At 41.5% G+C, this 24,534-nt stretch overlaps 1 protein-coding gene and 1 long non-coding RNA gene across 4 annotated transcripts in view; both read right to left on the bottom strand.

The window, feature by feature from the left end:
• Window positions 1–24,534, bottom strand: part of LOC138946567 (sodium/potassium/calcium exchanger 1-like) — a 116,739-nt gene that overhangs the window by 87,668 nt on the left and 4,537 nt on the right. Inside the window, exons 3-4 of the mRNA XM_070318010.1 lie at window positions 3,335–3,679; window positions 1,481–1,594 (exon numbers count right to left, since the gene is read on the bottom strand). Coding sequence (XP_070174111.1) covers window positions 1,481–1,594; window positions 3,335–3,679 — 459 coding nt within the window. The remainder of the gene's footprint in view (window positions 1–1,480; window positions 1,595–3,334; window positions 3,680–24,534) is intronic.
• LOC138947483 (uncharacterized) lies at window positions 12,092–23,864 on the bottom strand. Of its 3 annotated transcripts, XR_011449675.1 has the most exons (7): window positions 22,913–23,864; window positions 22,316–22,414; window positions 22,002–22,094; window positions 16,782–16,844; window positions 16,358–16,455; window positions 14,256–14,333; window positions 12,092–13,250 (listed from the first exon to the last, which is right to left on the bottom strand). It is a non-coding gene; the product is annotated as an uncharacterized lncRNA (long non-coding RNA). The 3 variants fall into 3 exon arrangements; XR_011449676.1 differs by lacking the exon at window positions 22,913–23,864 and having other exon boundaries at window positions 22,002–22,072; window positions 22,316–22,897; XR_011449674.1 differs by lacking the exon at window positions 22,913–23,864 and having other exon boundaries at window positions 22,316–22,897.

Raw genomic sequence — 24,534 nt, forward strand, 5'->3', positions numbered from 1 at the left:
CGGTAACTGAAAATGCTAAATTGAAATAATATATTGCTTAGAAATGCTTTTCGATACACAGAATTATTAAACACACACATATTGCTGCAAAGAAGAAATAATTGGATCAAAACATGCACTGGTTCACAAACTGCAACATTTAAAAAAAAAGCACATTTTATAACGTTTTTCTCACATTTTGGTGAATAAAACCCCCCAAAATTGCTTTTCACTCAAAATTTAAAATGGTTTCCCTTAATTAGGTTATTCTGCTTGCAAAAATCAAACAAGCAGCAAGCTGTTTCAAAAAGAAAAAAAAAGTGCTTGCCTACCCTGTCCCCCCTTAATTTGCAGATTTGCATTGTTTTGTTTCCTCACACAGATCATCAACACACACACACACACACATGTTTACGAGATAATATATATATATTATTGTGTTCAGAAGTGAAGCTTATTCGAACTCTCCACCCAGAATATTTTCCCATGGTGGAAAGAGGAAAATGGAAGAAATACTAACAGTGAAATACACTCTGCTGATATTATGTCATGATGCAAGATAATACACATTTTGTTGACCACATTTTGTGATTATTAATTATGAAAATGATGAATATAAAATGTTGTGCCAAAGTCTTGAGATGTTAAAAAAGGGAATTTCAGCAAGTTGAAGGATTTAAATAATCCTTCGGATAGGATTATGCATTTGATTTTAAATACAGTAGTTTGGGTTTTCTATAAAGTTTGGGAGGAATGTTGTGTCCATGCTAGTCCACTTCCAGATCCATGTTAATCAATCTCGTATGATCTCGGAAGAACCGAGAAGATAGCGGCCATTGTTAAACGAAGAGATCACACGTGGACCGGGAATAAAAGCATCCCACTTGAACACACGAGCTGTGTCATCGTCTTACACTTTGTTGTATGCAAGAACACAACAGGAACTACTCTTGTCGCTAGACAGAGTACAAAAGTTACTTAACTTGGGAGTTTGCTTGCACTCATAAGAGATCTAAAGCGAGTTTCTCTGCACTGATCGTTAAATTTGGATTTAGAAAACAACCAAACTCATGGATTTTATATGGAGATTAATGTGTTCAAGCCTGTAGTTGTCAGTGTGTTTGTATTGTTTGGTCTAGAGATGTATATTTCGTACATTGGAGCGTTCGGAACTTTTCAATCGCTAAAATAGTTCCCTCAAATCTAACTCATCAACCTGTGAGCTATCGAGGATTCAGGCCCGTTGTTGGGTAAGTGATTTTGGTTGTTGGGTAAGTTACCAAAAAATAACTAGCCCTACACGTTTACAGAGAGAAAGAAGCAGAGGGGGGAATAATGTCTGATAACTGGCATGCACTGCAGTATCTTATTTTGTGTGTACTCGTAGAAAATGCCACATGGGAAAGAGTGTTATTGGTTGGAAACATACAGATTACACAATGTTTAGTTTTTAACTCACATTTAAAATCCCAAGACTTTCTATGCCTAGTGCGGCACTTACTTGTATTCGTTGTCATTGCTGGTGTCGTTATCGTCGTTGTTGTTGTTGGTGTTGTAGTGGTTGTTGTTGTGGTGGTGGTTGTTGTTGTTGTGGTGGTTGTTGTTGTTGTTCGTCCTGTCGAAATCCAATACCAATCCAATTAACATTTCAATTTAAAATTGTAAAACAAGACAAGATCTGTTAGCAAATGGAACATTTAAATTTTGACAAAACTAAATAATCACGAGCACGTCAACCTGACAATCTGTATAGTAAACATAACTAAACGTATCTGTTTATGTTTTCTGTCTCTGGCTAGGCAATGTCGTCGCAAAAAGTTATGAAGAAATACAAACTTTTTGTCAACAATAAAACATTTCATTAACTTATCATTTTTCTGTTGACATTCTGGTTTTAATGTTGCTGCTGTTAATGTTGTTTTTGTTGTTGTATTTGTTGTTGTTTTACATTTAGCAGTTAAAGCGGTTGTTGTTGAAGTTGTTTATTCTGTTGATGGAGCCGTCATATTATTTATGCACGCAGACTGACGAACACTTGCTGAAAACATTTACAAGTCAAATTTGGTGTATGATATTTTTTTTCAGGAAGAACAATTTCGAAATATTTTTCGATCGTTTTGTTTTTTTAACAACAAGAAAAATGTAGTCAAAATATATTCTACGCTATTTCTTTTTCCAGCCTGAACTACATTCACACTATATGTGACCCTCCACCACGAAATGAGTCGCATGTCGCCTTTCCATGTTCATATTTTTACATTTTGCTAAAGAGTTTTTCATGCTCTATCCAGTGGTGAAAACTGTTTTAGAAAAGAGCAAAAACTTTGAGTTATAAGCCTGTGACTAAGGTGACCCTCACACTGTTACCCCCCGGACTTATATTAAGCCTAGCGCAGAATCGCGCGAGGTGACATGCGACTCATTTCGTGGTGGAGGGTCACATATTTGTACTGTTTTCGTTTTTCCATTACGATCAACATCAGCGTTTTCTTTTCTTACCAGTAAAAAAAAACAAGAAGAGCAAACGCTCGATCGAGTCACTTTCGCAGTTCTGAATATTATATGAGGCATCAGATGGACAGGAAGAAATTGCTATTCACAACACAATGAGTCACGTTCACATAAAATTTGAGCCCGGTCACTTTTATAGTTTCCGAGAAAAGCCCAACGTTAAGTTGTGTGTTGCCGAACAGAAAAGGCTAGTTATCTCCCTTGTTTTTCTGATAACGTTCGTAAAAGGCTACAGATGTAAATACTTTGATGTAAAGAATAATCCTACAAAGTTTCAATCACATCCGATGAACTTTGTCAAAGATATAAAATGTCTAATTTTTCCTTTGACGCTGACCTGTGACCTTGAAAAAGGTCAAAGGTCAACGAAACCATCGTTAAAGTGTAGAGGTCATTGGAGGTCACGACTAAACAAAATATGAGCCCGATCGCTTTGATAGTTTCCGAGAAAAGTCCAACGTTAAGGTGGTGTCTACGGACGGCCGGCCGGCCGGACAGACTAACACTGACCGATTACATAGAGTCACTTTTTCTCAAGTAACTCAAAAACCCATAAACAATTAAAGAAATGTTCTACCGTTTTCCTTTTCACAGTAAGAACAACATCAACGAAGTATTATTGTTCATAAAGTTACTCAGGTGAGTCAAAAGTACAGCCAGGAAATCAAAGAAAAGGTAAACATCAATGTCAGAACGACCAAATCTAATGTTATTGTTTATCGATTAAAAGGGCACGCTTAATAAGCGTCTTCCCAAAAGTAAAAAAAAAATATAAAAAAATAAATAAATAAATAAAATTAAAAAATGTCAGAACAAAAAGATCAAATCAATGTTGGGTTCTTACGTTTCACATTGAAATTACAGTCGAAACGTCCACTGAAAAAAGTCGTCGATATGCTGGAACAGCCAAGGGATGAGTCAGAGTCGAAGTCCGTGTCGTTCTGCATGTAGAACAGCACGCTTTGTCTTTCTGACACTTGAACAGCATATCGATCAGGATCTTCAACAGTGCAGACATTGCCGAGACACAGGGCCACCTGAGTCCATCGAGATTCATTCAGCCTTTTCCTTCTCCACGTGAATTTGTATGCATTGTTTCTATTATTACAAACTATCGTGTTGTTTTCATTTTCGTAAATGTCAAGACGATAAGAAGAACAGTTCGCGATGGTTACTCCGTTTGTCCTTCCTGCAAGTAAATGTATACAACACATCAAATAACCAAAGGGAAGTAATCGCTCTTTATGCATACGACAAGTGTAATAGAGTAAGTGAGAGTTGTACGGAACCTTTTCTCCTTTTGTTTGTTTGTTTGTTTGTTTGCTTAACGCCCAGCCGACCACGAAGGGCCATATCAGGGCGGTGCTGCTTTGACATATAACGTGCGCCAAACACAAGATAGAAGTCGCAGCACAGGCTTCATGTCTCACCCAGTCACATTATTCTGACACCGGACCAACCAGTCCTAGCACTAACTCCATAATGCCAGACGCCAGGCGGAGCAGCCACTAGATTGCCAATTTTAAAGTCTTAGGTATGACCCGGCCGGGGTTCGAACCCCCGACCTCCCGATCACGGGACGGACGCCTTACCACTAGGCCAACCGTGCCGGTTACCTTTTCTCCTGGCACCTGAGAGAATAACAAGCACTGAAATGAACAAGCGACTTTCATCCTCACCTTTATATGATGTATACAACGCAGTTAACATTATTTACTTTGTTAATTAAGATACTTCTTGTAGTATAAGTATGTGAACTTAAAAATGTATATAACTCCGGTTGACCCTCTACACAATGTCAGTGACAGCAGGGTACAAGACAGGTAGAGTCACGATTTAAAATACCAACAACAGTAGTTTTCTCGCATACTTTGATGGGACCAGTGCCCCTCGTTTCGGTGTTTGGGTTTCTCTCCAGTCAAACCTTGCTATAATTCGGCTGTTTGGGTTTCTCTCCAGTCAAACCTTGCTATAATTCGGCTGTTTGGGTTTCTCTCCAGTCAAACCTTGCTATAATTCGGCTGTTTGGGTTTCTCTCCAGTCAAACCTTGCTATAATTCGGCTGTTTGGGTTTCTCTCCAGTCAAACCTTGCTATAATTCGGCTGTTTGGGTTTCTCTCCAGTCAAACCTTGCTATAATTCGGCTGATGACCGGTCCCTTGTTTTCAGTGCTGGTCATCAAGGCCACAAAAAAATAGTCTGTTTACGGTATCCCGATCGACCCAATTTTTTCGCGCGACCCCAGACTTTTTTTTGGCATTTGGGGAAATATATTAACTTAAAAATATGGGTTTTTGGGTGAGAAAAAAAAAGAGAATTATTTTTTTTTTTTTGCAACAACAAAAAAAAGTTTTTTGGGGGAAAAAAAATCCCGACCTACCGACCCTATTTTGTTTGCTTATGTTACCGTAAACAGACTATTTTTTTGTGTGGCCTAAGGCGAAGTGCGCCACTGAAATTTAGAGTGATGCCATTTTGAGTTGTTAGCAGTTTTGCAACCTTTCAATGTCTACTTTCATGACATGCATATGATTACACTATACAAATTCATCAGTCTCTAAATATATATTATTCTGACAGACATATTGATTAAAATAATGTCGATCGACCTTTTCAAATCCTTTATTTGCCTTATATTTTAAATGGTTGTCTTTAAAACTGCTTAAGACAAGAAAAGCGAATGCTTGTGCGATTCCCATTCGTCATGTTCCATTACAGTGAAGTCCACCATTTAAGACCCCCCCTCCACCCGCCCCTTGTAAGACTCATTCCAAATAAAAACAAGTCGCAAAAAGTGAAAATACTATATTTAGTCTAGCTGTCGACGTCGAACTCACAAAATGAAACTGAACGCACTGCATTTTTTCACCAAGATCATATATATATAAACTGAGAAAAATAATTATCGCACCCATTTTTGTACCCCAACCAAAACATTCAATCCCGGGTAATTTCATTCAAATTTAAAATGCCATCAAAGGCCCTTCACTTGGCTATATGGCACACTTTTCGGATCAAACATTACTGTTATAGGTATCACGTGACCTAAATGGATACAAAAATGGGTGCAACACGGGGGATAACCGGTCAAAGGCCGAACAGAAGCCGAAGGCCGCTCATGACACGTGTGAAGGCAAGTTTTGTCTGTTTTATAGGTATTGTTTGATTTATGTCGGGATTTAAGGTAAGCTACTGATTCAGCGATGACTACATTTGTTTCTCGATGCATAACAAGTCAGGGAGCGATTGATATTTGCCCGTAAATAGCCTTCAAAGCTGAAAATGTCCGCGATCGAGCACCGGAAATGGCTGTTCGATGGGTTTTGCAAGTAGAAATGTGCTTTATATCACCAAATCAGCTCGTATTTGGTGTGGGTACGGGATTCTAGAGGACGAAGGAGTCATAAGAGGTGCAAAGAAGTGCTATTTGGGAGTAGAATAAATCTTCCGAGACAGCAGACAAGAGAAGATCATATTTGAGAGATGCGCGTAGGCCGATTGTCTTTCCGACAAGCGAATGATACAGCAGATTAATCATTCGTTTTGACCAGAAACCTAGTCTCTAGTTTTAATGAATGAGTTTTTTAATTAAAACAATCACGAGAACTCTCTCGCTTAGCCTAATGGCTGTTCGATGGGTTTCGCAAGTAGAAATGTGCTTTATTTCACCAAATCAGCTCGTATTTGACATCGGTTTGGAATATATATATATATTTTCTAATCCTACCGCGAACTGGATAGCAGACGCGGCACGACTGTTGCACCACACTTTGAAGTAATCCCACACTTTGAAGTAAATTACTTCAAAGTGTGGGGATGTGCCCCACACTTTGAAGTAAACCCATTTTTTACTTCAAAGTGTGGGGGGATCTTCCCACACTTTGAAGTAAACTCAGTTTTTACTTCAAAGTGTGGGGGGATCTTCCCACACTTTGAAGTAACTTACTTCAAAGCGTGGGACTTTTGCATCGCCTGTTTGAGCCTGATGATTTTGTCCAAAACAAGAAGGGCAAAGCCCATACGACTCACATGCTTGACCTCGACCTTTAGGGTAACTAAACCTAGCAATGACATCATAGACTAAGAACTGCTTTACACATTTTTCCTACCAAAATACATGTGACCTTGACCCAAGGTCAAGGTAATCCAAGGTCATGCAACACAAAGCTGTTAATTCAAGACATAGAAAGTACAATGGTGCTTATTGGCTCTTTCTACCATGAGATATGGTCACTTTTAGTGGTTCACTACCTTATTTTGGTCACATTTCATAAGGGTCAAAGTGACCTTGACCTTGATCATATGTGACCAAATGTGTCTCATGATGAAAGCATAACATGTGCCCCACATAATTTTTAAGTTTGAAACAGTTATCTTCCATAGTTCAGGGTCAAGGTCACTTCAAAATATGTATACAATCCAACTTTGAAGAGCTCCTGTGACCTTGACCTTGAAGCAAGGTAAACCAAACTGGTATCAAAAGATGGGGCTTACTTTGCCCTATATATCATATATAGGTGAGGTATTCAATCTCAAAAACTTCAGAGAAAATGGGAAAAATGTGAAAAATAGCTGTTTTTTAGGCAACATTTATGGCCCCTGCGACCTTGACCTTGAAGCAAGGTCAAGATGCTATGTATGTTTTTTGGGGCCTTGTCATCATACACCATCTTGCCAAATTTGGTACTGATAGACTGAATAGTGTCCAAGAAATATCCAACGTTAAAGTTTTCCGGACGGACGGACGGACGGACGGACGGACGACTCGGGTGAGTACATAGACTCACTTTTGCTTCGCATGTGAGTCAAAAATGGCAACGTCTTTTGGATGAGTGAACAGAAAAAGTGAGCGAGCCAAGAAACATAGTGATGTTTGTTATCAGGCTTTAAGCAATGTCCCATTGTTGAGTGTGACGAAAACTCGTGGTGACGATTTTAAAACATGTTGGGTTACGCATGGTCCAATCTTACATGGTCCAATCTTACATGGTCCAACCTTACATGGTCCGACCTTACATGGTCCAATCTTACATGGTCCAATCTTACATGGTCCAACCTTACATGGTCCAATCTTACATGGTCCATATATATATTATTGGACCATGTAAGATTGGGTCACGCATGGTCCAATCTTACATGGTCCAACCTTACATGGTCCAACCTTACATGGTCCAACCTTACATGGTCCAATCTTACATGGTCCATATATAGATTATTGGACCATGTAAGATTGGACCATGTAAGATTGGACCATGTAAGATTAGACCATGTAAGGTTGGACCATGTAAGGTTGGACCATGTAAGATTGGACCATGTAAGATTGGACCATGCAAGATTGGACCATGTAAGGTTGGACCATGTATGATTGGACCATGTACGATTGGACCATGTAAGATTGGACCATGTAAGGTCGGACCATGTAAGGTTGGACCATGTAAGATTGGACCATGTAAGATTGGACCATGCGTGACCCAACATGTTTTAAAATCGTCACCACGAGTTTTCGTCACACTCAACAATGGGACATTGCTTAAAGCCTGATAACAAACATCACTATGTTTCTTGGCTCGCTCACTTTTTCTGTTCACTCATCCAAAAGACTTTGCCATTTTTTTGGACAAAATCATCAGGCTCAAACAGGCGATGCAAAAGTCCCACGCTTTGAAGTAAGTTACTTCAAAGTGTGGGAAGATCCCCCCACACTTTGAAGTAAAAACTGAGTTTACTTCAAAGTGTGGGAAGATCCCCCCACACTTTGAAGTAAAAAATGGGTTTACTTCAAAGTGTGGGGCACATCCCCACACTTTGAAGTAATTTACTTCAAAGTGTGGGATTACTTCAAAGTGTGGTGCAACAGTCGTGCCGCGTCTGCTATCCAGTTCGCGGTAGGATTAGAAAATATATATATATATACCAAACCGATGTCAAATACGAGCTGATTTGGTGAAATAAAGCACATTTCTACTTGCGAAACCCATCGAACAGCCATTAGGCTAAGCGAGAGAGTTCTCGTTATTGTTTTAATTAAAAAACTCATTCATAAAAACTAGAGACTAGGTTTCTGGTCAAAACGAATGATTAATCTGCTGTAACATTCGCTTGTCGGAAAGACAATCGGCCTACGCGCATCTCTCAAATATGACCTTCTCTTGTCTACTGTCTCGGAAGATGTATTCTACTCCCAAATAGCACTTCTTTGCACCTCTTATGACTCCTTCGTCCTCTAGAATCCCGTATCCACACCAAATACGAGCTGATTTGGTGAAATAAAGCACATTTCTACTTGCAAAACCCATCGAACAGTCATTTCCGGTGCTCGATCGCGGACATTTTCAGCTTTGAAGGCTATTTACGGGCAAATATCAATCGCTCCCTGACTTGTTATGCATCGAGAAACAAATTTAGTCATCGCTGAATCAGTAGCTTACCTTAAATCCCGACATAAATCAAACAATGCCCAGAAAACAGACAAAACTTGCCTTCACACGTGTCATGAGCGGCCTTCGGCTTCTGTTCGGCCTTTGACCGGTTATCCCCCGTGTGCAATATCAAGTTATTACTTAAACTTGCCTATTTCGCGAACTCGGCAGCCGATTACGCGTAATGGGCAAGTTGCAATAGCAATATCGAGTTAAGTGTGTGTGCGTGTGTGTGTGTGTGTATGTGTGTGTGTGTGTGTGTGTGTGTGTGTATATATGTGTGTGTGTGTGTGTGTGTATGTGTGTGTGTGTGCTCTCTCTCTCTCTCTCTCTCTCTCTCTCTCTCTCTCTAATGGACGGCAAGCATCGTGCGCGTTTTGATGGCATAATGAAACATGAACAAGTACACATTGCCCAACGCAGACGACTACCGGTGGACCATCGACAACGACACCAGTAACTGGTCTGAAGGGCTCCGCTTTGCCCAGATACAAAAGAATTCATCCCCATACAGAAATCTGCAGGACAAAACTCCATACGAGGTGTTGTTTGGGGACAAACCGAGATTGGGTCTGCAGAAGACCTTTCTGCCTTAAGAGGTTGCAGCCGTGCTGACGACAGAGGAAGAACTGGAAGCTGCAATGCGAGAGATGACAGGGACCGAGGAAGTGACAGACGAGGCCATAGCCATACGAGAGATGACAGGGACCGAGGAAGTGACAGACGAGGCCATAGCCATACGAGAGATGACAGGGACCGAGGAAGTTACAGACGAGGTCATGGCCATACAAGAGATGACAGGGACCAAGGAAGTTACAGATGAGGCCATAATCGAAAATTTGAGCTGCCACTTGAAATTCTTTGTTTGGCTTATCTTTTCTTTGATTTTCTTTATATATATATAAAGTACCATCATCAGTACCACCTGACCACTGATGAGACACAATAGTGTCGAAACACGTGTCTGGTCTAGGTACAAATACAATGGTCCTCCTCAGGACTAGATTACCTTGCGATACGTCCCCCACAAAGGGACTTTGCTCTGTAAATCTCGGTCCCCCTTGAGGAGGGTCTGATGCTCCCAATAGGCTGTCTGTGAAGGGATACTTAATTCTCTCTCTATCTCTGCTAAGAGATTTTAACAAATCTCGGAAGAAAGTCTCTGCTGACTTTCAATTGTTTCTTTCACAATTTCTGATGTTTTATATATATATATATATATATATATATATATATATATATATATATATATATATATATATATATATATATAAACTACTCACAAAAAGTCAAGGAACACTTTTTATATTACGTAATGCACCAAAACCAGTTAAGACACAATGATGATCGTTCGCACATATTTAATTTCATTATTCGACAGTTTGAATACAAAACAATCAAAGCGATGAATGGACAAATCGATTTTTGGCAAATTTTTAAACACAGCAGGGATCATTTTCAAAAGTCACCAAATTTTCAAAGTTCATTCGACTGTGTGAAAATCACGAAAACAGTCAATAATGAGTGCTGCCTCTACGATTTGCCAGGCACTCAGTGCAGCGATGTCTCATGGACTCGACAAGCCTCCTCAGGTTAGCCTGGGGTGCAGCCTGCCACTGTGCTTGAAGGAATCCCCAGAGCTGTTGCAGGTTTTGTGGTGGAGGGTGGTTGTCGTGCACTCGGCGCTCCAGTGCGTCCCAAAAGTTCTTAATAGGGTTCATGCAGACCCGGACTACAGGATGGCCAGTCCATCCTGACAACCCCTGCTTGCTGGAGAAAGGCGTTTACCAGCCGAGCACGGTGCGGCGTGGCGTTGTCATCCATGTAAACGGAGTGGGCTCCAATCTGCTGTAATGTGGGAACAGCAAAACGGCGAAGGATCTCGTCCCTGTAGCGCAGGTCGTTCAGTCTGCCTTGGATGAGGTAGAGGGGGGTTCTGTGATGGGCAGAGATCCCACCCCATACCATGATGGAACCCCCACCATGGGCAGTCACCTGCTGAATGCAGTCATCGTTGTAGCGCTCCCCCTGTCGCCTCCACACGCGCACACGGCCGTCGTTGTGTTCCAGGCTGTACCTTGACTCATCAGTGAAGAGGACCACAGCCCACTGCTGACGTGTCCAGAGAATGTGACGCCTGGACCAAACTCTGCGAGCTCTCTTGTGGACGAGGGTCAGCTTGTGGCGCTTGGATGGACGACGGGCGTGGTACTGGGCAGCATGCAGGCGGTTGCAAACAGTCTGTGTGCTGACGTTGGTGTTGGTAGCAGCCCGTAATTGCCTTCTGATACGGTTTGCAGTGGAAGTTCGCACTGTCTGGGCCTGTCTTGTGATGAAACGATCTTCTCTTGCTGTGGTCTTCTTTCGTCTGCCTGGGCGAGGCCTGTCTTGAACTAGTCCAGTGGCCTGGAAGCGCTGTCGCAGTCTTGTGATGACGGAGGGGGACACCAGGGCTGAGGTGCACGAAGCTGGAAGCGGGTGACAACCATTGGGTGGTAACTTGGTGAGAGTTGTCACCTTCTTGGGGGCTAACCGACTTGGGTCTCTCCCTCCCACTTGGTCGCGGTGCACGAAGCCGTCTCGGTCATTTACCCTACTGTGTCGGAGATTATAAATAGATTCGGGAAAGTGACTTCAGTGGCCTTAGTGCGCATGCGCTGCTCATGGTGTTTACCGTGGAGCCATCGGGAATCCAAGGGAAATAAAAGAAAACTTGACTATAATTATCAGAAAAGGGACGGGCAGTGACCAAAAATAAATGATACAATATTTGTAAATGTGAATAAGCACTGAGGCAAAAAACTAACGTGTGTCTGTTTTTGAGCGCTTTTAGGGCACATCAGTTAGGGTTGGGGTTGGGTGAAGAGGGAGATGCAAAAAAAAAAAAAAAAAAAAAACTACTGTGAATTTTGGTTATTTTTATCAAAATTCTGTTTGTTTTATAAAGTTATATCTGAGGTTTCACAGATTTTCAATGTGCACTGATAAACTGGCCTCGAATGAATCCCTCGGTAATGCTTTTAGGTCTACGACCGAACCAAAATCATCCTGTTTCTTAATGTTTTGAGCAATGGGTCTTTTTTTTCTTTACATTTTAATTCAGCTTCATTCTACTCAGAAGAAATTCTTTCAATGTGATGACAAGAACATTAGATAGACGTTTGTTCGGAGAACGTTTGTCAACACAGCAACATTTAAAACAAGAAGGGCAAAGCCCATACGACTCACATGCTTTACACATTTTTCCTACCAAAATACATGTGACCTTGACCCAAGGTCAAGGTCATCCAAGGTCATGCAACACAAAGCTGTTAATTCAAGACATAGGAAGTACAATGGTGCTTATTGGCTCTTTCTACCATGAGATATGGTCACTTTTAGTGGTTCACTACCTTATTTTGGTCACATTTCATAAGGGTCAAAGTGACCTTGACCTTGATCATATGTGACCAAATGTGTCTCATGATGAAAGCATAACATGTGCCCCACATAATTTTTAAGTTTGAAACAGTTATCTTCCATAGTTCAGGGTCAAGGTCACTTCAAAATATGTATACAATCCAACTTTGAAGAGCTCCTGTGACCTTGACCTTGAATCAAGGTAAACCAAACTGGTATCAAAAGATGGGGCTTACTTTGCCCTATATATCATATATAGGTGAGGTATTGAATCTCAAAAACTTCAGAGAAAATGTGAAAAATAGCTGGTTTTTAGGCAACATTTATGGCCCCTGCGACCTTGACCTTGAAGCAAGGTCAAGATGCTATGTATGTTTTTTGGGGCCTTGTCATCATACACCATCTTGCCAAATTTGGTACTGATAGACTGAATAGTGTCCAAGAAATATCCAACGTTAAAGTTTTCCGGACGTCCGGACGGACGGACGACTCGGGTGAGTACATAGACTCACTTTTGCTTCGCATGTGAGTCAAAAAAAAGGAGGACGATATAGATTGTTAAATAAAAGGATCTGTGCTTTAGCATTCTGTCTCATCGTCATTGTTAACTGTTGCACTTCACACACACACACACACACACACACACACACACACACACACACACACACACACACACACACATACACACACACACACACACACACACACACACTTTTGCTCCAGTTACAATCATGTACTTCGTAAGGCTTTATTCAAGTTTGTCTCTTGTTCTTAAACATCCGAATTCAAAGCACACGTCTGAGCTGAGAATATATACATGAATGTCTGCCGCCATTCAATGTGAAATAATGTTGATTTGTGATCCAAACACTTCCGAAGAATGCTGGTTCGTGTGTCTTCAGTCAACCGGCGCCGCATCATCACAACTCCACCCCTGCCTGCCTGCAAAAATACAAACATAGATGGTGACACACACAAAATTCAACCCAATTTTTATTTTTATAATTTCTACATCCGTTGACCGAATTAGTTATCATTTGGTGTTTATTAACTACAGCTTATGCATGACGAAGGTCAACAAAGTTGTGAGTTTACAGGTTAAATGGAGGGGTACTTTGGAACACTTTTGAAAGAAGCTAAAAAATCGGACCATGAAACCTACAAACAGGAAACTTCGTGGAATGGTGATGAACAAAGTGAAATTCATGCACAACAACCATGAAGATATTCGCCGAACACGATTGACTGGAAAAATGACCCCTTCATGGTAGAGTCACTCTTGCGCAAAATTAACCGATGACAGGATCGCAATCCTCTATGGGGATGCCCTCCTCCTGCCTGTAATGGCTGTACTCAAGTCACTGATTGTCTAAGGTTGTTTATGGTATACTACGTCCTTCAAATAACCCCAAAAATATCAATCTTGAAGAATTAAATCGGGTTCGTTAGTCTACCGCTCCATTTTAAACCTCGAACTGTTGAGTCCATCCCCGAATTTGGATTCTTTTTCGAAAGACAACCAAAGTCAGACCATTTCACCTACAAAATAGCATCTTTCGGGACTAGTCATGCCGAAGCTGAAATTAATGTACACCAAGTATGAAGTATACGAAATACCCTTACTTTCTTGCAGACACCTCAGTTAGCTATCATGCATTGCAACTGACTCAAGAAGTCTCACTGGGGAGTTGGAAACTGTGTCGTCTTCAGCCGATTAATAAATTACAATATATCAGTAAACACACACACACACACACACACACACACACACACACACACACACACACACACACACACACACACACACACACACACACACACACACACACACAGAATTACAGTCAGCATTGCAAAAAATAAAGATGAATTTTCTTATGCATAATGCCAAAGAAGGCAAATTAGTCTGATTTTTGAATTTAAACGAATGATGCAAACAGCGCTACATACCTTGTTCATATCTTGTTCTGCAATGTGGGCTGGCGTATATGTTTAATTAGCCCATTGTACATATCCTAGCGGTAAAAACTGTAAGAGATCAAAATCAGATAACATTAGGAAAATGATACCGCTTGGAGAAACAAAACACAAGAATGCATACTTCTTTCATTTTAGCCTGTCTGAAAAATTCATGTTCGCCAGTGTAAAAACTTACATGACATTTCCACGAACAGCTTCTATGCAAAAGTATGCCCTAGCATTGGGAACTTCGTGGGACTCGAGAAAGGAAAAGAAATAATAGCTTAGAAACTATTCGGTGTTGTGTTGTTATCCTGCAATTGAATAGATGAAAAATCCATGCGTCCTTAAAAGGCACAGTCCTTTCCATGCAAACGATTTGGCTCAACCCAAACCTGGCGATGCTTTTACGTAGAATAAGACTTCCCCTTTCCCAAGACACATGCCAAAATTCAACAGCCTGAATCAGTGAATGCTTTGTGTGCACAACAAATTGTTATTCTTTATTTTTTTTGCGAATTCACTTCATTAACAAAAAACTTGTAAAAAAAACCAAATTCACCAAATTCCAGCTGAGCAGAACTGCTTTCACAATAAGGACTGGGCCTTTAAAGGTACGTTCCTCATCATATTACCCAGTATATCAGACACCACATTGTCATGTTTGTCCAGGTTTTTACATGGAAAAAATGAAACTTTATTTTAACATGGGCACATACGTCTGACTTCTTTTGGTGGAGATTGGAGGATGTGCGATTCAGTTCCTACTAGGCACTGGTGTCAACATGTGAAATTCATTAAGCGAAATGTTTTCACTATACACAGAACATAACCAGGCTATCAAATGTGTGGTATATGTTCAAGTCAAAATGATGCCCTCATTTTTTTTTAATTTGAGAGATCTGTGATGTCTGACATTTTGGTTCAAAATGTAAGGAATTTATACTTAAGCTCTAATGAGTAAAATTTGTCTTGTCAAAAACCAAAAGCATATTCCTTCCTCTACATGCAAGACTTTCTTTTATCTGTGCATCTTCATTTAGTACAGCAAACAAACAAAAACATCACACTCTGCATAGCGAAACAACTTGCAAAGAAAACCTCACAATCTTTATTGGGAGAAAGCCCCTGACTGTTGCAATGTTTTATGCATTAAAAAACAAGTCGCGTAAGGCGAAAATACAACATTTAGTCAAGTAGCTGTCGAACTCACAGAATGAAACTGAAGGCAATGCCATTTTTCAGCAAGACCGAATACTCGTAGCATCGTCAGTCCACCGCTCATGGCAAAGGCAGTGAAATTGACAAGAAGAGCGGGGTAGTAGTTGCGCTAAGAAGGATAGCACGCTTTTCTGTTCCTCTCTTTGTTTTAACTTTCTGAGCGTGTTTTTAATTCAAACATATCATATCTATATGTTTTTGGAATCAGGAACCGACAAGGAATAAGATGAAAGTGTTTTTAAATTGATTTCGACAATTTAATTTTGATAATATTTTTTATATATTTAATTTTCAGAGCTTGTTTTTAATTCAAATATAACATATTTATATGTTTTTGGAATCAGAAAATGATGGAGAATAAGATGAACGTAAATTTGGATCGTTTTATAAATTTGTATTTTTATTTACAATTTTCCGATTTTTAATGACCAAAGTCATTAATTAATTTTTAAGCCACCAAGCTGAAATGCAATACCCAAGTCCGGGCTTCGTCGGAGATTACTTGACCAAAATTTCAACCAATTTGGTTGAAAAATGAGAGCGTGACAGTGCCGCCTCAACTTTCACGAAAAGCCGGATATGACGTCATCAAAGACATTTATCAAAAAAATGAAAAAAAAGTTCGAGGATATCAATCCCAGGAACTCTCATGTAAAATTTCATAAAGATCGGTCCAGTAGTTTGGTCTGAATCGCTCTACACACACACACAGACAGACAGACACACACTCACACACATACACCGCGACCCTCGTCTCGATTCCCCCCTCTACGTTAAAATATTTAGTCAAAACTTGACTAAATATAAAAACCCACTGAAACTGTGTGTTTGAATTCTTCAGTTTGATCAGCTATATGTGTTTAAAAAGTTACCTTGATCATTCTGACATGCTGTGGCTCAAATCACATCTCAGACACTGTTGTAGACTCCATAGATCTATAGACGTTGAGGCGCATGGAAGAACTGCATTCTGTGGAAACACAAAACATATACACAGAGGAAGAACAAGTCACAACAACTTTTAGCAGCAGCAACAGTATATATGATTTTATTAGTGTGGTGTTCGTGATCTAATGAGTTGGGGGGGGGGGGGGGGGTGGACTGGGTGGGTGGGGGGGGGGGGGATGTGAGAAGGCTAGTTGGGGAACCGGGGGAGGTTTGATATTAGTCAGCATTGTCATTTAAATGTAATGACTGGTACAATGTTTAATGTATATTGGAAGACAACAACACTGCAATGTATAATGTGAACCAACTTCTGCATGGCAAAGATCAGGTAAAAAAAAAAAAAGTTACCTGTTTCATTCTGGAAACATTTTGGTCCCATCACATCACAGGCGTAAACTATATGGACACATACTGTAGTGATTAAAACAAAAACAGGCATTTTAATGGACAAAACGAATTATGTGGATAGGAAAAACAGTAAGAAGAACAGGCGCAGCAAAAAAGTCAATAATCTTACTCCAAATAACACTATCACAGATCATAGATGTGTATGCACAGATTCAGTAACTGAACCCCAGTTAAGTGTTATAGCGGGGGTTCTACTTGCAACGAAAACACATAAACCTTTCAAACACTTGTTACATTTTATGTTATGCCCCAAAAGGCAAGTTAAGAATAAAATAAGGGTTTTTAGAAACACGGCCATCACAAAAATGCGATTGTTTTTGAGAAATAAGGCTTTAAACCTGGAACAAATGCTAGTCCGCAGCACAGGAATAAAATACAAAACTTCACGGAAAAAAATATTACGAGTTATTGAAATAAACATAATAATATATTCTGACATGTTATGTTGATATAATTGTTATTTGGAGCTCAAATATTTGGGTTTTTAAAAGCGTTTTGAAAATACAGAAGAACGGATGGGCAGAATGAACAAAATGGCGGACATCGCACATGCATTCTTTGTTTTGGCAGCTAAAAAGTCTCTCTGGTGAGTACATTTGACATGTTTGGACAATTACAGTAACTCTGCCGTGTGTTGACAAAACCGAGTAAGTCAACTGAAGCTACTTCCGAGAAAAACGACTTTTAGTGTTTGATAAACTGTCTCAAAAGTGATGAGTATCTAGATCCACCCACTGAGATAATAAGATAAATAGCATTAATTTACGTTTAGATCTAAAACTCGATTTTCATAATAATCTGATGGATGGTTTTGATTTTGTTGGGCATTTTGTGGACTTACTTATGCGGTTTACCACCTTTTTCGCCCAATATTAGATCTAACAAAAAATGGGTAGATCTAAGCAAGCGGACTTACTTGGTTTTACACAAATATTTGGAAGAAGAAGTGTTGTCAAGAGAAATGACAAAACAGTGAAAATGCACAAAAGAGAGAAAAAGAGAGAGAGAGAGAGAGAGAGAGAGAGAGAGAGAGAGAGAGAGAGAGAGAGAGAGGGGGAGAGAGGGGAAGAGACTGGGGAAGAGACTGGGGGGGGGGGGGGGGGAAGAGAGAAGGCAGGGGGGCGGGATGGAGGGAGAGAGAGAAATAAACGGAGGGAGAGAGAGAAATAAACGGAGGGCGATAGAGAGATGGAAGGAGGGGTGGAGAGAGGGAGACAGAGAGAGACGGTGATAGGGAGGGGGAGAGAGAGAGAGATATGGAGAGAGAGATAAATGGGGAGGAAGAGAGAGAGCTAGGAATGGACTGAGGGAGGGGGAAGAAGGATGGATTTAGGGATACACGGCCTCAAACCCGTGGGTGGTTTTGAAAAAACCCCACTGGGTGGCTTGTCAGCCACCCAGTTTTTTCAAGTGCCAATAAGCGCCATAGGGTTAGGTTAGGGCTAGGGTTAGTTACCGTTCCGGCTTTTTAAAAATTGTTTCTAATTACCATAAAATAAACACCTCAATTTTAATCTTCTCAACTGAAGAACAAACCACCCAATTGTGTGTCCGTCTGCCTGTGTGTGTGTGTGTGTGTGTGTGTGTGTGTGTGTGTGTGTGTGTGTGTGTGTGTGTGTGTGTGTGTGTGTGTGTGTGTTTGTGTATGTGTGTGTGTGTTTCAACGGTGGGGAGTACATCGGGCATTTTGGGGTAGGTCCCATTAGGGTATTATGAGCCCGTCCTCATATTACACCACTAAGGTACCCCTATCTACCCCAGTGTGTGTTTTTCTTTTTCTTTTGCAGTTTAGCAGTTGCTGCTCACTCTGAAGACCCTGTGATCGATCGGGATCGAAAGGCAGAAAACGAGGGAGCTCAAAGATCGGCATTCTGAAAAGCAACCTCTAGCTCTTTGCAGGATTGTATGTCACACGCTTTCCTTCTTTGCCACTACTAAAGCAAACGTGTGCAAGATTGTATGTTACGCGCTTTGGAGCATGTGCAAGAACGGATTCAAACTCGAAATCGTCCCCCCAAAAACCCCAAAATGCACACACGACTTTTATTTCTCCTGCTGTTATCGTTTCTTCTCTTTACAAATTCTTCAACGCTCAGAATACTGAAAACGGCATCCCAGACGACAGTACTGTTTCCATACGCGAATTTAGCTGCCCTTGGAAAGTGGCTCGCTCAGGAGGCCTGTTAGTCTGACACTATAAGGACAGAGTTGTGAACATAGATGACAAAGATCCCGGAAAGAACAAACATTTCGCGGATGCAGACACATAAAGACGTCATGAAGATTGCGATGCTTCAAAAGATACAGACTGTGACGATGACTGTGACGTCATTCACATATTCCGAGACGTCATTTATAGTTGTTCGGTCACTTTCGTCAAAAAGTAGATCTCTCCACAATGGCTGCTCCTGTGTTTAGGTTTATCAAGCGTGAGTACGCAAAACGTGTTTGTTCTCTCCTCTGTTGAAGCTGTGAGACATAATCGCCATTACGAGCTAGTCGTGTGACAGAGAGTTTTCTTGCACACTCGACTGCTGCTGTTTCACTCCGGCTAAAGCCGTCGTGAAACATCTACAGTCTCGTGTGCAAGAAAACTCTCTGTCACACGACTAGCTCGTAATAGCGGGTAATGTTGCATGTCAAACTCGTCCTGGGGGCCTGAAAGATTTTTTCCAGCATGAAAATCAGGCATTTCCTCCATCGCTGTCATGTGAAGGAAAGCTGAGGTCGACAACAAAGTCTGCTCTTCTGGGGGTTTTGGAACCTCTTGTGCCACCCCCACCAACTGAGTTTCCTGAGACAGACACTGTCCTTGTTGATGGAGCTGCAGTTGTCCACTTCCTGAAGCCCCGCACATGCAAAACCTTCACTTGCTATGCCTCAGAAGTCTTCCTTCCCTACATCAAGCAACTCCTGCAGAAAGCTTCTCGAATAGACATTGTCTGGGACAGGTACGCAAGTGACAGTCTCAAGAGTGGCATGAGAGAAAAAAAGAGGAACAGGTCGACGGAAACGGGTGACAGGTGATGGGATCATGCCAGTTGACTGGAACAGCTTTCTCCGTGTCGACCAAAACAAACAGGAACTGTTCAGTTTCTTGGGGCAGAAGGTGATCGAACTTGACACAGACAAACTCGTCATCACAACCCAAGGCCCCATTGTTCTCTCCAACCGCCCACTTGATGCCCAGACAAAACTGTCACCCTGCAGTCATGAGGAGGCTGACACCAGATTGATTGTACACCTCTCCGATGCAGCTCAGAATCACAGGCGGATCCTGATAAGAACGGTGGATACTGATGTTGTTGTGCTCGCCATTGCTGCTGCTGCCCGTCACCCTGGGCTTGAAGTGTGGATCTCTGTGGGAGTCGGCCAGAATTACCGGTACATCTCAGCACATGACATCGCCAGCATGTTGGGACCAGAAAAAGCCAGCTGTCTGCCACTGTTCCACAGCTTCAGCGGCTGTGATACGGTCTCGTCGTTCAGCAGCATTGGAAAGAAAACAGCATGGGATGTGTGGTACCTGTTTCCTGACATCAGCGAGGCCTTCCAGTCTCTGTCAGAAGCACCCACAGAGATCTCCGCATATGACAGAGCCTTGCTGGAGAGATATGTTGTACTTTTGTATGACAGAACAAGCAACTTTCCGGATGTCAACTCTGCGAGGGGACACCTGTTTGCAAAGGTTGGCCGCCAGATCGACAACATTCCTCCAACTAGCGAAGCCCTTTTGCAGCATGCAAGGAGAGCTGTTTATCAAGGAGGACATATCTGGGGTCAGGCAGAAGTCGCCACGCCTAGTCTTCCAAACCCTGGCGACTGGGGTTGGCAATTTGTCAATGGTGCTTGGCAACCATTCTGGACTGCCCTGGACGAGGCTTCGAAGACATGCCGTGAACTGTGGAAGTGTGGCTGCAAAAAGGGATGCAAGAGCATGCGGTGCCGGTGTCGTAAGGCTGTGTTGAAATGCACAGCACTTTGCAAGTGCACTTGTGTCCCTGCATGCTGAATGGATCTTGACTGGTTTTGGAAATGGACAGCACCTGTGTTATGAACTATAATTATATCAGATACATACCTGTTTGACCTTGAACTTTAATGCACAATAATGTGAAGATATATACATAGCAGGCCTGCTGATAATATAATACAGGTAATATGTTTACCAAATCCGGTATTCCCACTTCATGTTGGTGCTGAGAAATTAGCATTCCTAGAATTACCTGCCGGCACCTCTCGTTTGACCTTGACATTTGACCTTGAATGTACAATGACATAACTGAATTAACTATGGGTGTGAAAGCATTAACTTATGATACTATCTATCACATTTTATGATCCAAGTGCATATGGTTACTGAGAAATTAGCATTTTACAGTCACTTACCAAAACGTGACACTGACTTTCTATTTGACCTTGATCTTTGACCTTGGATATATAACAACATGTGTTATATAGTTCGATGTTACAACACTACTTCATGAGAGTGCGTGTGCAAATTTTGATGTTTGTAGTGCATATGATTCCTGAGATATTAGCATTTCTAGGATCAAATGGCGGCCATTTTGAATTGTTCTAAAAATAGATACTGAAAGTGAGAAATTGCGATGGCCGTGTTTCTAAATTTCTTTAGGATCACTTACTCTATCACTCTGCCAAGTTTTATAAATGTAACACAAATTTGACAGATTTTGACAAATAGAACCCCTACTATTAGTGATTCAAATGACTGAATTTAAAACAGGGAGAGAGAGATTGTGAATATATTTGTGTGTGTGTGTGTGTGTGTGTGTGTGTGTGTTTGTGCGTGTGTGTGTCAGTGTGTGTGTGTGTGTGTGTGTGTGTGTGTGTGTGTGTGTGTGTGTGTGTGTGTGTGTGTGTACAGGGTAAATGCAGAGCCATTGATTGGAAACAAAACCTTGTTACTGTTAAATATCAACAGTTATATACAACATAAGAGGCAATGGAAAAGTTGGATATGGATATGAAAATATATGTTGCAGGTGGAAGAGGGGAGGGGGAGAGGGTCTTTGTTGCTTGCAGTTAATAAGCAACTAAGGCCAGCTGTTGTTCTGGGTGTAACCTTGTAATGTTTAAGCAAACATGTTTGTGGATCACCTTCTGCATTTAGATCTGTTTGAGTATTTGCAAAGTTACCTTGATCATTGTGGCATCCTCTTGATCCCATCACATCTGAGACTATGGCCTGTAGACTCCATGGTCAGACGCTGGAGTGATAACAAGGTCGTTCTGAAAAATTGAACATAATTATGCAGAGAGGGGGCAAGGATAGGGGGGGGGGGGGGTGGGGGCAGGGTTGAAGGTTGGTTACAGTGCTAGTTGGACATGAGAGTGTTATGGGGTGAGGATGGTGCTGATATTAATAAGCATAATCTCACAAAAGCTCACAACTATCTTGATCTTCACAGACAATGAGACATAAATTGCATAATGAATCCACAAGCATGTACCTTTATTTTTGCCCTTGAGTTATAGGTGGAAGGAAATGTTGAGTGGTAAACACAAGTTGTATTGATCACTGGGTCAGCCTGTGGTCAGTCCCCTTTGATCTGCAGATTGCATCAGCATAAACAAACACAACGTCATCATCGTAAACAGCCTGAATGGTCAATCATGAATCTAAGAATACAAACACTGGATCTAATTTGAGAGTCTGCAAACGAGTCAGTTTGAAGATTCAATGAAAATCTGGCAGTCAATGAAGCAGATAGATCTGGCCTTGCACTTGTGTTTGCAAGCAGATACATGTTTGAACATCCCTTATCTTAACGTTATCATTCAACAGATTGATATTTTGCCTGACGATTTTCCTGCCGATGAGCTAAACAAACAATGAAAATCACAGAAGTGGTAAGATTTTGAAGACGAAATTCAGTCATACAAACAAACTCAACAGAAAGAATCTAGCTAACTACTGTACAGCTTTCGACAAAATCAACGCATTTGCATGCCTTAGTCATTCCTGCTTTGATTCCAATAATTCTACATGATCGTACTGCACAAAAAATACGAAAATGAGCTGATCGAAATGAGTAACACTGCCTCACCTGCTATGAGTGTACTGTGAAAGCGAAGGTCGTCTGCGACTCGAGATTTCAAAGTCGAACAGCGGCGTTTCTGCACTCTCAGCGGTTATCTTGCTTGGAAATGTGAAAAGCATGACTTGAAATCGAACGGAAGGCACCATTCTACCTTTTCGTTTGGGCGTTGTTTTTGTAAAATCTCCGAAAACGTCATTTCGAAAAAGGCGGTCGCCATTTTTTTGGGTGCCAACTTCTTTGAGTGGGGCTGCTAGCTAGCTGGTCCAAACGGGAGCCTCCCATTCGGTACGCAACCCTGGGAAAAAAGCTTCGTGCACCCCGACCGGGAGGGAGCGGACCGACTTGGGCAGATCTCCCATTGGTTGTCACCCACTTTGGCTTCGTGCACCTCAGCCCAGAAGCCTTCTGGCAATCTCCCGTACGCCAACACCGTCTTGGAACCACCCTATGGCTCTTCCTCTGTCCAGCAGGCTTAACTTCTGTCGTCCGACCATCGTGATGTTGTGCCCTGGTCCGCCCAGGCCCTGGCTTTTATTGAGTAACCAGTGACCAGTGTTCACAGTCAAAGCACCAAGCTTCCACGTGCAGTGCATCATTTTGTCAGAAACACGCTATAGAAAAAATGGTGAGTCAGCATAAAACAGTAACATTTTCCAACTTTTCACCAATTTTCAACGCTCAGCCACTGACGCCCGAGTAGCATGTGCAGCACACCAAGCCTATACAACAAAGGCAGGAGTCCACTCTGTGCGTGTGTGTAAAATCAGCGTTGTAGCTTGCAAAGTTTTGACAATAGCATCGATTTGCAAAAACACATGAAAATGAAGGGTGTTCCCCAACTTTTTGTGAGTAGTATACTCTTAGCATCGTCAGTCCAACGCTCGTGGGAAAGGTAGTCAAATTGACAAGCCAGAATACCGCGGTAGTGGTTGCGCCGAGCACGTTAAAGATCCCACGATTGACAAAGGGGTCTTTCCTGGCAAAATTGTATAGGCATAGATAAAAATGTCCACCTAAATACCCGTGTGACTTGGAATAATAAGGCCGTGAAAAGTAGGATATGCGCCGAAATGGCTGCGATCTGATGGCCGATGTGAATGCGTGATGTATTGTGTAAAAAAAGTCCATCTCACACGACATAAATAAATCCCTGCGCCTTGAATCCGTATGTTGAAATATGCGCGCGATAACAAGCTGCATAAAATAACAAGAGGCGAAGCCATCAAGGCTCACGTAAGAAATCGACAAACAGTAACACAAACTCAATCACTCCGTCACACATACACACACACACACACACACACACACACACACACACACACACACACACACACACACACACACACAGAAAGAGCATAGGTGAAACTGTGCAAGAAAGCGAGACACTAGATCTAGATCTGTCTGTCTGTATGTAGCCTACTCAGAGACCATAGAGTGTATACTCTATAGTCTCTGGCCTACTTACAGGGACACGACTGCCAACTAGTCTCGGCCCGCTCAAAATAATAATGACCGAGACTTTCAGTACTTCCTTCGCGTGACGTCTAACCCTCTTACGTCATAATGTGACGTCAATGTAATGTGACGTCTTCAAATGTTAGAGTTTCTACCACAGACATACACACGCA

This window comes from Littorina saxatilis, linkage group LG14, assembly GCF_037325665.1.
Source record: "Littorina saxatilis isolate snail1 linkage group LG14, US_GU_Lsax_2.0, whole genome shotgun sequence".
Classification (NCBI taxonomy): domain Eukaryota; kingdom Metazoa; phylum Mollusca; class Gastropoda; order Littorinimorpha; family Littorinidae; genus Littorina; species Littorina saxatilis.